This window comes from Oreochromis niloticus, linkage group LG16 (assembly GCF_001858045.2).
Source record: "Oreochromis niloticus isolate F11D_XX linkage group LG16, O_niloticus_UMD_NMBU, whole genome shotgun sequence".
NCBI lineage: Eukaryota > Metazoa > Chordata > Actinopteri > Cichliformes > Cichlidae > Oreochromis > Oreochromis niloticus.
The window spans coordinates 26190928-26205087 of NC_031987.2; the positions used below are offsets into that span (position 1 = coordinate 26190928).

At 39.8% G+C, this 14160-nt stretch overlaps 1 protein-coding gene across 3 annotated transcripts; it reads left to right on the top strand.

Moving 5' to 3' along the window:
- Positions 1–531: 531 nt before the first annotated feature.
- Positions 532–13398, top strand: cyp27a3 (cytochrome P450 family 27 subfamily A member 3). Of its 3 annotated transcripts, XM_005475384.4 has the most exons (10): positions 532–548; positions 955–1300; positions 1788–1978; positions 3311–3510; positions 6063–6260; positions 6770–6933; positions 9284–9450; positions 9799–9880; positions 10021–10227; positions 11063–13398. In XM_005475384.4, the coding sequence occupies exons 2-10, from the start codon at positions 1040–1042 to the stop codon at positions 11219–11221; spliced, it is 1629 nt and encodes a 542-aa protein (XP_005475441.1). In that variant the 5' UTR covers positions 532–548; positions 955–1039; the 3' UTR covers positions 11222–13398. The 3 variants fall into 3 exon arrangements, with proteins under 3 accessions (XP_005475441.1, XP_013132824.1, XP_013132823.1); XM_013277369.3 differs by lacking the exon at positions 532–548 and having other exon boundaries at positions 734–1300; XM_013277370.3 differs by lacking the exons at positions 532–548; positions 11063–13398 and having other exon boundaries at positions 719–1300; positions 9799–9879; positions 10019–10207.
- Positions 13399–14160: the final 762 nt, after the last annotated feature.

Sequence of the window (14160 nt, forward strand, 5' to 3'; positions counted from 1 at the left end):
CGTTATTAATAACTCCGAACTCATTATTGTTATTATAATAATATTTAATATTATTATTATTATTAGTAGTAGTAGTAGTAATACGAATAGGAAATTAAGAATTCATTTATGTTTTCCTGTTGCAATATTTTCAAAGTAAGAAAACGGCTGACACATTTATGCCAAGTCAAATCCTTTCAATTTATAAAGGCCATTTGAAAACGCGTAGAGTTGACTTACAGTGGTTTCCAGAAAAGGCAGGTGCCTCGGAAATACGAAGAAAACGTAGTGATAATTAAAAGCAGGAGGAAGAGGGCGGTTATCTGTCTTCCTCAGGTGTCTCAGGTAACACTGTAGCTAACAGACGACAACAACAACAACAACAAAAGCTGGTACGTCTGGCTGGGCAAAACTCTGCCGTCTGATCCGACCCACCCTCACCGGATCCACCAATCCCCGCAAGGCCGTACCTCCAGCTGCTATCCTCCGGTAGCTTCAGGCTATAATGAAATTTTATTCAAATTGCATTCACGACTACGAAACGGGCGTAAACGCAACAGTGTTTGACGGTAATTTTCCACAAATAAATATAGGAAGTGTGTTTTATGTAGCTACGGGTAAGGAAGAGTAAGGAAGCAGACGTGTTTCCACCCCCAACATCCTTTAAAGGAAAACGGAAAACCGGGGCTTAGGCTCAACTCCACATTAACCTTATTTGTACTGAGGTTGTGGATTATGAATGTGTTTGACTAATTTATCTTCACCACAGCTTTATATGTATATGAATAATATTTGTTCCTCTGCGTTTGCGCTGGTTACAAACAGCATCCTGTAGGTTCACTTGCTGACGTTTATGATAATATCAAAGTCCACAGTTGTTGGGAGGCTGGTACACAGACTCTTTGCTGTTTCACAAACAAAGAGGCATTATTTGACCGCTCTCGCTCGCTCTCTCTCTCTCACACACACACATAGACATATACAGGCACAGGCACCGGGGCTGATTCACTTGTTTAGCCTCCTGTCACGGCACAAAGAAGGGACAGATAAGACGCACTGCATGGTTAAAATGCTCGGGAGATCTCTGATGAGCGTCGGACTGCGTGTGAAGTGTCAGCAGCTTAAAGGGATCCAGAGAGTCACAGCGGGACTAAACCCTGCCAACTATGGGGACACCCTCCGCCGCGAGGCAGCCTCCACCAGCACCGTCATGGGTGTCAACAAAATGAAAACTATGGATGATTTAGGCGGACCGAGTTTCATGACTACCTTGTACTGGCTTTTTATAAAGGGATATTTCCAAACGACGCAACAAATGCAAGTAAGTTAGAAAAGACGGTGAAAACAGCGTTTTTCTTCTGGACTAAGGGTTCAGTCCGCCCCCTGAGTTTGAACTACAGTGCACCTTCCCCTGGAGCTGCTAGAGCGATCAGTGCATCCAGATGACCCCTCTGTGGTATCTATTCACGCACAGTTTGGGGTTTAGAATTGAATTTTGGTTTAATAAGCGCTTAATAAATGTAACAAATCCTGTAATACAAATAAATGAATTAAAAAAAACTACATTAGTTTTCCTTTGAGAGACAGTCACAGTCTTAGGAGACTTAGGAGAAAGTTTTCCACGATGGAGGATAAGTAAGAGAGATTTTTTCTATAATGAGGATGTCTAAGCAAAGATAAGTAAGCACTGATATGTGATGATATTTTCTAAGTCCAGCAGGAAACTGTTGGTCTTCTTAAACATCATTTTACCTCCTGATAACACTGAACATGCAACTAACCTATTAACTCCCATTATTTGCTCAAAGATCGAGCACAGCAAGATATACGGCCCCCTGTGGAAGTCCAAATACGGCCCTTTGGTCGTGGTGAATGTGGCCAGTGCTGACATGATAGAGCAGGTGCTGAGGCAGGAGGGTAAACACCCAATCCGGACAGACATGCCCCACTGGAGGAACTACAGAGAGCTCAGGAACCAGGCCCATGGACCCCTGACTGAGTGAGTGAAACCATCACAGATCCACCACATCTGTGTCCTGAATCCACACTGCACTGTAACTCTGAGCAGGCTGACAGCATGCTGTTTGTTTTGTTTCAGATGAAATCTGTCCGATCAAGCTGCAACAGCATGTGATGTAGCAACTGCAGATCATTCCTTTTCTACAAACAAACATGTCTGAAATTGATTGTTGTTGTGTCAGTTGCTATGTGAAAAAACTTTGTCCTATGCCAAACTTTGCTAGGTGTTCAGGTTCTTTAACATGGGAGCAAATACGTGGACTTTGAATGCAATGTTATGAACAAAAAAGAAAAAATCCATATGTATAATCCAGTCAATATACAATATGTAGGTATATATAGGTGTATATAGGACTGCAATGCCTTTAAAAGTATGGATTGACAATTTTTAATATGTGACCTAAGACAGAGGTCACTGTTACTGTTCTTCCTCTTCATAGAGGTTATGATTGCTGATTACGCATCTCTCTCCTCATGTTTGTGAGATGCCCTCTTGATTTTGCCTTGAAACAGTTCTAACAAATTGGAAACGATAATTTAACATAATTCAATCTCATCTCATTTCAGTTCATACCTTCTGTATGAAATTACTTTGTGGTTAGTATTTGTGATGCATACTTGTTGCTGACAGGGAACACTGGCAGCATGCAGGGATTCAGTCCAGGCCTGCAGCTCAGTTTTTAGTTTGTTTTGTTTTTTAGTCTTAGAGACTGAGATCAATATAGACGTCATCAGTTTCATAAAAAAATCTAAAACATTTCAAAAGGAAAGGCCTGTGGACCACAATTTTCTTTGGCAGAATAACAGACACGTTCTCAGCTCCTCATTTATTCTTGTCCGACTTGTTTTAGCGGCACTTATCAGTGTTGAAAGTTAAGACCCTGGAGCAGTACTAACAGGCTTTCAGACACTGTTAGACAACCCGGAACTACTCAGGGTACACTCATTCATATGCATTTGGATATGTTTAAAGATCTCAAACACCCACTCGTGTTTCCAGAGACTTGCCCATTTGCTATGGATATTTTATTTTGAACAGTTTGAAGCACTTTGGATACAATGATACTTGTTATTAGCATTAATTCCTTGTTGACTTTGGTCTTTGGATGGGATTTGTTGATAAAGAAGGGAAATATGTAGACTCTTACTAGCCTTGCCTGTAAAGTGAGTCCATTTAAATGTAAGCAAGAATAAGTCATATACAAATCTATATTTATAGATTGATATTATCATAAAATGATTTTTCAAAAAAGTAATTTTCTATGACTTGCTCTCTGGAGCCTCATTCCCTTGTTTTTATATTGGTTTTTAGGATGGGGGCCAAATGGCAGCGGATTCGTAGCATCTTGAATCCACGAATGCTGAAACCCAAGCACGTCTCCTCCTATGCCAACACCATCAATGAGGTGGTGTCAGATTTTATCTGCAAAGTGAACTGGCTGAGGGAGACCAGTGGACAGGGAGTCATGGTCAATGACCTGACTGCAGAGCTCTACAAATTTGCTTTTGAAGGTCAGCAGAAAACAAAACAAATAAATGAAATGTTGTTAATTAATCAGCTTTAGAAACTCATGCAGTCCATCTCATTTAGATGCTTGGAAACGAGAAGAAGATCCAGGTTGTTCTGTAGTTTTTCATTTAAAGTTTCATAAGAATAAAACAACACGTTTGGTAGCTGTGGTTTATATGACTGCAGCATGATGTGGCTTTATATGTATGCATATAAGGTCATGACAGAAGAATATGCTGTGTAATTGTTCTTGTCCTTGATTTTTTCAATCCTGCAGACCTCATTTTCTGTGTGTCATTCAGTAAGCCGACAGCTGCTTTTTCTTTTGGCCTTGACCGCTGATTAGATATGATAATGTGGTCATATAATGCAACACGGTCACTTTGACCGAGATTATTTTTAAGTGTTACAGTCCACTTCCCAATCATAAATCTGAAATCCGACAGCAGCACCATCCAAAGGAAATCCATCTTTCAGAACGCCACGTTCTTGCTTAGAATGTTGGTGGTGTTATATCCATCTTATGCTAGCAGATCTTTGCACTAAGATACACTGGCTGCTGGCCGTAGCCTCATAAACAGAATGTGATTTCTTCCCTTTCACAACTCATTACATTTAAAGGTACGCTATGTGAAACTTGTGTCACATGAACTGACCACATATAAAAGATCGCAGTAGCATCTCGGTGACAAAAGTGAAAGGTGGTTTTCCCTCAGATGTCTTGTCTGTGACCTCAGTAAACAATGAGCTCCGTGGCTCCATGTCAGGTCTAGTGAAGTGGAAAAATTCAACTGGAGTCCAAGAATAAACACGGGGAAATAACTAGAGATGCATCACAAGCTCTTGAACAGTATTCATACCAAAACAGGATGACTTAAGGATAACATACATAATAACAAAAGAGGTAAAAACACAATCAGCAAACTAAGAATCAAAGTGGTAGGTCCAAAAAATGAGCACTCACACTCAGTTTTACTGAATACAGCCGAGTTTAATTATGCTTGCCATCAGAGTCAGAAAGGAGGATAAAGCAGGGTTTGCTTTGCTGAGTGACTGACAAGTGGCTAATGGTCAGTGGGCCTCATTCATAAATATTAGTGTGGAAACATTTTTAATTGGTGCAAAAAATGAGTTTTGCATGCAAATTTACTGTAGGATTTATAAAATACGAGTATCAGTCTATTTTGTTTTCATCGCCATGCGTATGTTAGTAAATCAGAATCATTCGGAACCAGCACACAATATCCATACAATCTGGAGATGATTTATCTGAATTTCAGCAGTGGGACAACATCTCCATACATGCCCCTTCTGGTTCTCTGTCTATACATGACCACCCCTGGCACTACAAGTTGTTTGTTCTTGTTTTCGTGCCCCAGCCTCCCTTTTAAATCCATTCACCACTCATTAGTACATGAGGATCTGCCCAGCCAGCTAGTGAATTGCATCTTATCGGTGCCTCCATTAATCTATATATAAAGAAATACGTTTGCTGCCAGGTGAAGCAGAAAAAGTGGTGACTGAGATGAGGTGGAAGCCAGAAGAGGTGCAGCTTTCAAAAGTGTTTCCACAGGAGTGACAATCATTCAGTCATTTCCCCTGAGAGAAGAAAAATGTGGAAACACAGTTGATATGAAAAGATTGGCAAACAACAAGAAAGAAAGGAAGAAAACAGGTGGAGGACAAGGATCATGTGACCTGTCAGCCCCAGTTGAGAGGGAAAAAAAAGCCAGATTATCCAGCATTCATGGGATAGTGCCAAAAAGTTTTACTATGAGTGACATTCGGCAATGATAGAAGTCATTTGTAATGAAAGATAAGAACATTTAAGATACAATAAGATGAGATAAGGGACAGTGGAATATGCTTAAATGGAAAAAGGTTAAATATATAAATGTTTTCTTTATATGTATTTTTATTTTATTTTATTGCAATTCTGAGCATTTTCAATATTGTGAACACTGTAAATAATGACCAAAATTTCATAGCAGAATAATATTAATAATAATTAGTAGTGGTAGCAGCAGTAGCAGTAGTAGTGTTAATTGTAAATACTTGTGTTTATATTCCTAAGTAAGCCAGGCTGTCGTTTGTTCGTATGCATGGTCAGAGGAACTGTACAGAAAAATTCAGGTATGAAATATGAACAAATCTGTATGTGAAATATTCATACACACGATTAATGTGCAGACATGCGCGTATGCACCAGGAAATGAGGCTCAATGAAGTTTATCAGTCTATCAGGTTAATCAGGTTTTTTTAAAAATAGAAAGCTGGTGAAAAGTATGTGTAAGAAAACAAACAGAAAAACCACAAACAAAACAAAATTTTTTCCAAGGAAGCCAAATAATGAATGACAAGATGCCAAGATCAGCAGCTCCAAAGGTCACAGAACAGGGATCAGCGAGAGCGACCTTGGACACATTTCAGTGGTCTGTGCTGTTTGCAGGAAGGTTTTTCTATTGTATGCATGTGCTGTCAAATTGATGTTGTTTTGTCAAGTTGCATTGCACTGAGCTCTTTTGACAAACCATTGTTTTGTTTTTAAACACAGGAATATGCTCAGTGCTTTTTGAAACCCGTATGGGCTGCATGAGTGAGGTGATCCCCGAGAAAACCCAAAAGTTCATCTTCTCCGTGGGGGAAATGTTCCATCTCTCCCAAGTCGTCATCCTCTTCCCACAGTTCCTCTGGCCCTACCTGCAGTCCTGGAAAAGGTTTGTCGCAGCCTGGGATCATCTCTTCAAAGTTGGTGAGCAACATTCATTTTTAACCAGTAAATAAAAGTGTGGTGTGCTGAATATTTATCCCCTTTCTGCCATTATGTGATTTTAAAACCACTTTGAAACATTTTTTCTGTTTTAGTGCAAAAAAACCAAACAATTTTCAGGCATTTTGTTAAATATTCATGATTTAAAATGGAAAAAGATTATTTTTCTAGTTTTCAGAAATCTGTAGGATTTAATTCATGGAAACATTACCTACTCACTATTCCATACTGGTTGTGGATCACCAAGGTTAGTTCAGTTCAGGGTTCATGGACATTTTCAAGTAGCACTATCAGCTAATTTCAAGGTCAGCACACACAAAACACACAAAGAGACAAAGTCCACCCTACATGTGGCATTTCACACAATCAGTGTGCCAACAAGATCCCTAACTGTGTCTCTCTTTCCCCATCTAGTGGGCAAACATGTCTTCTCACAATTTTTTTTTTAAATTTCACATGAGATAAGATGAGATGAATGTTGTCTCTCATAGCTGAAGAACTGGTGAATAAGAAAATTGAGGAGATCCAGGAGAATGTCCACCTGGACAAAGACGTGGAGGGAGCGTATCTCACACACCTCCTGCTCAGTGAACAGATGAATATCACAGAGATCCTGGGCAGCATCACTGAACTCCTCCTGGCAGGAGTAGACACAGTGAGTAATAACTACACCGCTCAGTCATTCCCAATTCCCAAAATAAATTTGTTTGCATCAAAGTGTCTCCCATTATTCGTTTAGGCTTCCAGGTTCCCATCTTCCCATAGCCACTTAATGAGAACCAAAAAAATGTTAGTTTTCCTTTATATAAAAACAACCCACCACCACTCACCCTAGATACAGACACAGTTACTGGGAAACAGTTTTACTTCTTCTATACTACTTCTAATTTCTATTTCTACTATTGCTGACAGTGGAGCTCCTAACATGTTGGTTAATTTAAGTTTCTTTTCCTCTTTTCAGTTCCACCTTTTTTTTTTTTGCTTTTGTTTGTTCCTCTTTATTAAACACTTCTTTCACATTAACTCTGTTCTACAAGGTGCATGAGTGCACAGGGAAGGTAGGGGAGGGGCCAGCTGTGTTACCAGAATTGATTGGGCATTGTATTGTCAGTAATGAAAATGAACTAATGGGCTACTGTGCACAATGCACGGTGCACAGCGGCCCTTCAAGCCAGCCTGTATAGTTATACTCACAAAGAAAAAAAGAACTATACTGACCCAAGTGTGTTGGCCCATCAGGCAGATTACCAGTCCAACCTTGGAGTATAGCTCTCAGCTACAAGTTAAGAGATAATTTTTGCACATATTAAAAGTCTTCTGAAAGTCAAAGAATGCATATAAAAAGAAGAATTTGAAGTTGACTTAGAAAACCAGTTGTGCTTTTCCACATGGAGGCTGATTTTCTCTAAATATACTCTGCTATACAGAATGATGCCTTAATTCAGTATACAGTTTATAGACTACTCACTGGGCTGATTCCTCTGTAGCTACTGGTTTTGCCACACACTGTGCAATGCTGTCATGTCAATATGGACCAAAGTCTCTGAGGAATGTTCCTGGTATGTTGTTGAATCTGTGCTACAAATAATTAAGCCAGTCGTGAAGGATAAAACCAGCAAGGTCTACCTAGTGAAGTGGTCAATGAGTGTACGAGTTTTGGCTTTCCAGAATAGTAATTTTAAATTTGATTAACTTGAGAAGTGGCCCATGAGAGTATAAGCAGTTATTTTTAAAGATCATTGGTCGCATGCTTGTCTACAGATTTACTCAAAGCAGAATTTCATCCACTTAAATATGAAATAGCTTTGTTCTGGATTTGAAATCTTGAGTAATATAAATGAGGTGTTCTTGTCTCAGATGCTGCAGATGAGTAAGCATCATGTAAAAACATGAAAGGTTTGCCATTCATTAATCAATGCTGGAAAGTTTTCTGGAAGATATTTCTCAACCCAAAGATCAACCTCCCTGAAAGTCAAACACAAAACTTTATATTCAGTCAAACCAAGCCCAGCTCTGAACTTGGATATCTTACAAGACTGGATTGTAATGGAACATGCCGAAACATTAACAACAGAACATTACACTCTGTGTGTCTGTGAAGGTTCTCAGTCATCCAGGTCATCATAGTCAAAGGAGTTTGCTAAGAAAAGCGTCTGGACTTGCTTGAAGACGTTTCACCTCTCATCCAAGAAGCTTCTTCAGATATGTAGCCGGTGTATCAGAGAAACTCAGGAGAGTTTTCTCCAAGCACGACATCCCAGTGTACTTCAGACCCAGCAACACACTCAGACAAAAACTGTTTCACCCGAAAGACAAAACTCCAAAACACAGACTTAACAACGTGGTGTATGCTGTACAGTGCAGCGAGGAAGACCTCTACATTGGAGAGACCAAACAGCCACTTCACAAGCGCATGGCACAACATAGAAGAGCCACCTCCACAGGACAAGACTCAGCAGTCCATCTGCATCTAAAGGACAAAGGTCACTCTTTCGAGGATGCCAATGTTCACATTTTGGACAGAGAGGACAGATGGTTTGAAAGAGGAGTGAAAGAAGCCATCTATGTCCACTGTGAGCGACCATCTTTGAACAGAGGCGGTGGTTTACGACACCAACTGTCTGCCATCTATAATCCAGTTTTGAGTTCCCTCCCCAGACGCCTTAACGCCCACTCACATCCTGGGCCATCTGACCTCAGGAATTCACATGACAAGGTGGGGCCAGGTTTCACAATGAGCTCACCCGAAACCCTGGCTGATTAGGTCCCACACCCACTTTCACACCTTGGCTCATGTGATTAGAGGATCATCAGGGGGTCCTTTGTCCCTCTTTGGGGGGATACTCTCACTGGGTTTAAATCTGGGACTCTCAGCCATTTGACCTTAGAACTGAAGAAGCTTCTCGGATGAGAGGTGAAATGTCTTCAAGCAACTTAAAGAAGTCCAGACGCTTTTCTTTGCAAACTCCTTTGACCATTACACTCTGTGTTTCTCTGTTTTGCAGACCTCCAACACTATCTCCTGGTCTCTGTACCATTTGGCGAGGGAGCCAGAGATCCAAGAACAGTTGTACCAGGAAGTGATAAGCGTTTGCCCTGGGGACAAGGTGCCAAACAGTAATGACATAGCTCAGATGCCGTACCTGAAGGCCATCATCAGAGAGACACTGCGGTAGGCGGGGAATCTTTTTATTAATAAGATAATAACCAAGGTGAAATAAAACACTTATCTGCTCGTAAATATGGAAGTTAAAGAAATAAAACCACTTGAAAGAATACTTCACCATTTTGAAAAATGAATGCAACCCTTTGCTAAAAGTTGGGAGAAGGTCCTGATACATAATTCCAGCAGAAGCATAACCATATAATGGTTTAATGGTCAATAGTTGATCTTATTTTAATCATAGCAATTATGTGGTTTATGGACTTACATGTTTGTAAGGGGTGAGATAGCAAAGAGTTGCATTTACTGAACAAATGGAAACTGTGTTGATGCCTTGCTGCGTTTTGTGGTCGCCAGCCTGTATCCAGTTGTGCCAGGAAACGCCCGCGTCACTGTTGAAAATGAGATTGTGGTGGGAAACCATCTCTTCCCAAAAAAGGTAACATGCATGTTAAGCACACCTGGCCTCTTACTAGTAAATAAATGCAGTCTTGTCTATACAGCGCCATCTGAAATCAGATGGGGTTGTTGGGGTTCAGGCATAGCACAATAGCAAACGTCACGGGTTTTCTCTCTTAGACGCTGTTCCATCTGTGCCACTACGCCGTGTCCTATGATGAGAATATTTTCCCCAACTCCCACACCTTCCTGCCGGAGCGCTGGCTCCGAGGAGGGGAAGATAAATCCAAGCAGCACCCGTTTGGGTCAGTACCATTTGGTTTTGGGATCCGAGCATGTCTAGGTCGGCGGGTGGCTGAACTTGAGATGTATCTCCTCCTCTCCAGGGTAAGAACATCTGTTCCTAATGCTAATGATGCTCTGTGCTTGCAGGACATATAAAGAAGCAACTTTTGCCAACACAGCAGTGTACTTTGGCTTTGAGTTGAGCATGCAAAGCTACTGTGTCAAGTCTTGCCCAGGCAGCAGAGTGGATAGTGATAAAAGCTACTAGATTATACACATAATCCAAAAACAGTCTGCATGTTTTGACAAACTGTAACTTGCACTTTAAGTTCTTAAAATATAACTTTAAGTGCAAAATTGGAAAAGATAATGAATAAGGTTTGGAAGGAGTGCTGTGAATTAATACTTGCTGAACAAGTTATTATAAAAACAATAAATTAACAGTAGCTTGATGCTTACAACTTTAAAGACTTAGAAGCTAAGGTTAGGTTGTTATTCCACTGCATATTATGTTAAAGGATCCATACAACTTTATAACTATAAGACTGCAAGTCTCTGTGAGACAAGGCACAAAGTTGTTTTTTCTTTTGATTCCTGAAATATGCAAACAAACAGGGTCCAAACATTGTGCCATTTGTTTTTTAAATTTCCTGGAAATCACTTGTTCTTTAGCTTCATTCAGGGAGCAGTATTGACCTAAAGTAACTTCTCGGCCCATTCAAAGCTGTTTACTCTTTTGTCAGCCTGGGCATGCACATGAATACAAACCACTCATCAGTCACTTTGACCTGAGTCATCCAAAATACACAGTAGTCAATTGGCAAGCAGCTGGTAATCAGTGTAAAGAGTATAATTTCTGCTCACATAAATAAATGTCAATAGACAATTCCACGTTTTTCTTTTTAACGAGTACTCTTTCTTTTTTGTGTGTTTGAAGTTGATAAAGCACTATGAGGTGAAGCCTGATCCTGCTGGAAAACCAGTGAAGCCAATCACCAGAACTCTGCTTTGCCCTGCAACACCAATCAACCTACAGTTTCTGGACAGACAAGTTAAGCAGGCGGAGCCAAGAGCAAAGTTAGCAGGTTCTCCATGAGCTGTTTTAATATTCAAAGTCTTCATTTCACTAACCACTTGTTTATGTGGAGTTTTATTTCATGAGAACTGGGTTTATGTTGTACAGTATATAATGGAGACACACGCACACATACATCTTCCTCCACTACTTACCAATTTAACAAGATAAACTGGATGACATTCAAACATACCTGCCTGGCCACCCTCTACATTGACATCTTCACCCTTCTGCACTCCTTCATGACTGAAGAATTGTAAAATATTACTATTAGTATTACTATAGTTAGATAAATATCTACTATATTATAAAAAAATGATATACTATTGGCTGAAAATGACAAGCGGTGGAGGAATTTTTCAAACCATTTCATTGGGAGCAATAAAACACTATGAAAACACCTTATTAAACAAAAAACTGTATTAGTGGAAAATTGTGCATAAAGTATAAAAACTGAGATAATTATTCTGAAGAAAATTATTTCTCATCAATGTTAAATGGATTAATATTACTGCTATATATGTTTAAGGGTGACCTAATTTTAAATACTTTATATTGTGTTTAATGTCCAGCTCCATTCATAAAATATATTAATTATGAGTTTGTAGTAGCTGTCCAGTGAGGAACTCTGAAAAACTGTTAGTGGTTCATGACCACAGAAACAAAAATCTACATCTTTATTTCGCACAAAAAATAGCATTCAGCACAAGCAGAATTAAAAGGATTGAGCAATGTGTGACGTGGTTAACTGTCAATATCTACAGGGTGATTTCAAATATGAATGAAAAATGAACGTGGAGTGTTGGCAAAAGAGATGGTTAAACATTTAGACATTCTCATAGATGCTACTCTGAAAGTGCTGGCTGACCCTGCACCTGGTACACTTGCCTGTTTTTATTAGACTGGACAGGTTCAGAGACATCGTCACAGCTTTCCTTGTTAATGTACTAAAGAAGTTATTAAAAACTTTTTCATGCTCAATCTTCTTTACATCATATATGTTAACCAAGCGAGGTTAGCAAGAGGGAACTTCTCTGTTATGATGCTAAATCATTGAAGGTGGTTTGCTTGCTAATGCACACCATAACTGATCTCAGAGCAGTAAAAGCTGAGCTAGCGGCAGCTTGCCTGTCAGACCAGTGGTTTGTCCACAATGCACATGTGCAAACCACAAGAAAAAGAGTTTCTGGCCTCTCAGCCTGCCCAGCTTTAGTCATCTGTAACAGGAGGTGTAACAGGAGGTGGACGCACCCTCAGGGACTGACAAAGCTGTAGTCTCCTATGAGACTGAAATAAGCACATCTTTCAGTGACAATGTTAACAGCGGTCACAAGATGGCAGTAACGTAAAGGCACACGTCAAGTGAAAGAGAAGGAGCTTTATGGCAGTGCTGTCTGAGGTGAAAGGAGAGAGATCACTTTACTTTGGTGTGTTTTAATTTTTGTGTATGTTCAGACTTGACAACACACACACAAATACACACACACAAGCAGTATGTAATCTTGCTTTAATTAAGGAACATGTCTGTCAATGCACACACACAAGTAGTACTTGTGTGTGGGTTTGGAGGTTTGATGTGAGTTCATTTATGTAGAAATTGGGGACCTATATCAGCTCACACACCAGTTCATTTGGGACTACTGTCCCCAGTTAGATTTGAGGCACATAAAATATTTGTATTTAGGGTGGGATTTTTCTGTGTTGTATTGTGTATGTGTGTGTGGTAGTTCTGAATGTTAACGTGCATGGTTATCTGTCTCTCTGTGTTAGCCAGAGTTGCATAAACAGAAGGACATTAATAGGTGGATACGCCCAATCAATGATCATGTCTGAAAATAAATCTATACTGCACAGGTTTTTAAAGGCATTTTAACATAAAGTAAATTTTCTTCAGGAAATCCATCATTTTAAGTTTAAATTTTTGTTTTATTGCTGATTGTTGGAAAGTTTTAATGTTTACTGTTAGTAGTATGTACTGTCGTAGACCAATGCTGCCCTCTTGTGGTCTGTTTTGTCACTGAAGACATTTTTCATTCACGCCTTACTCATTTTCTTTCTTTACAGAGACAATCGATTTTTTTAAGCTTCTTTAATGTGTCACTGTCCAGACATAGCTTTTATAGTCACAATAAAATGATCAGGTGGCCAGTGAGCAAGCAAATGTTTAGCTGTGTTTTGGTGACTTGTTTGAACAGCCATGTGATTGTTATTACCACTTCCATTAGCTGTTCGAAAAATGTTAATCCTACACTTACAAGTCATGACCCACAAAGTGATTAATAAATCCCTACATGTCAAAAGGTTGTGATTGTTTGGATTCTTTTATAATCTGTTTAATGCTGTATGTTCAACTAGAAAAAGTCTCTTTTCCCCAAAGAACTTTGTGAGCCATAACACCAGTAAGGTGCTCAGATCCTGTGGGCTGCAAGCCCAAGAAGAAGAAAAAGAAGAAGACAAATCCTTTTATTGTTAATATGTGCATAATGAATTTTTGTTCGGTAGCTCTTGGCACAGAAGAGAACACCCTTTTACATACATAAATATACTGTACATAAATATACAGATACACTATAAGACAAGTGAATGCACACTATCCATGTGTGCAGGTGTGCAGAATAAATGTGCAAAAAGTCAGAGAATTGGATTTCACAGCTCTGGGGAATGAAGCTGTCTCTCCAACCTCAGGCTGGTGGTGCGTTTTCATGTTCCTATACCACTTTCCTGAAGGAAGCAGTAAAAAACAGTCCATTGCCAGAGTGGGTGAGGTCTGCAGCGATACGTCTGGCACTTTTTTTGGATCTGTCTAGGGTTCACCGAGTCCAGATGTGGAAGTGGATTTCCCACAATCCCTTGTGGTGATTTCATCACCTGGGCCAAGTTCTTTCTGTCTTGTGCTGTGCAGCTGCCATACTACACAGTCATACTAAGACAGATGATACTTTCTTTTGTGGCTCCGTAGA

Coding starts and splice junctions, on each gene's coding strand:
- cyp27a3 (XM_013277369.3), top strand. CDS start 833: ATGATAATATCAAAGTCCACAGTTGTTGGGAGGCTGGTACACAGACTC. Junction 3,511..6,062: donor CTACAAATTTGCTTTTGAAG/GTCAGCAGAAAA, acceptor TTTTAAACACAG/GAATATGCTCAGTGCTTTTT. Junction 9,881..10,020: donor ACCATCTCTTCCCAAAAAAG/GTAACATGCATG, acceptor TTTCTCTCTTAG/ACGCTGTTCCATCTGTGCCA.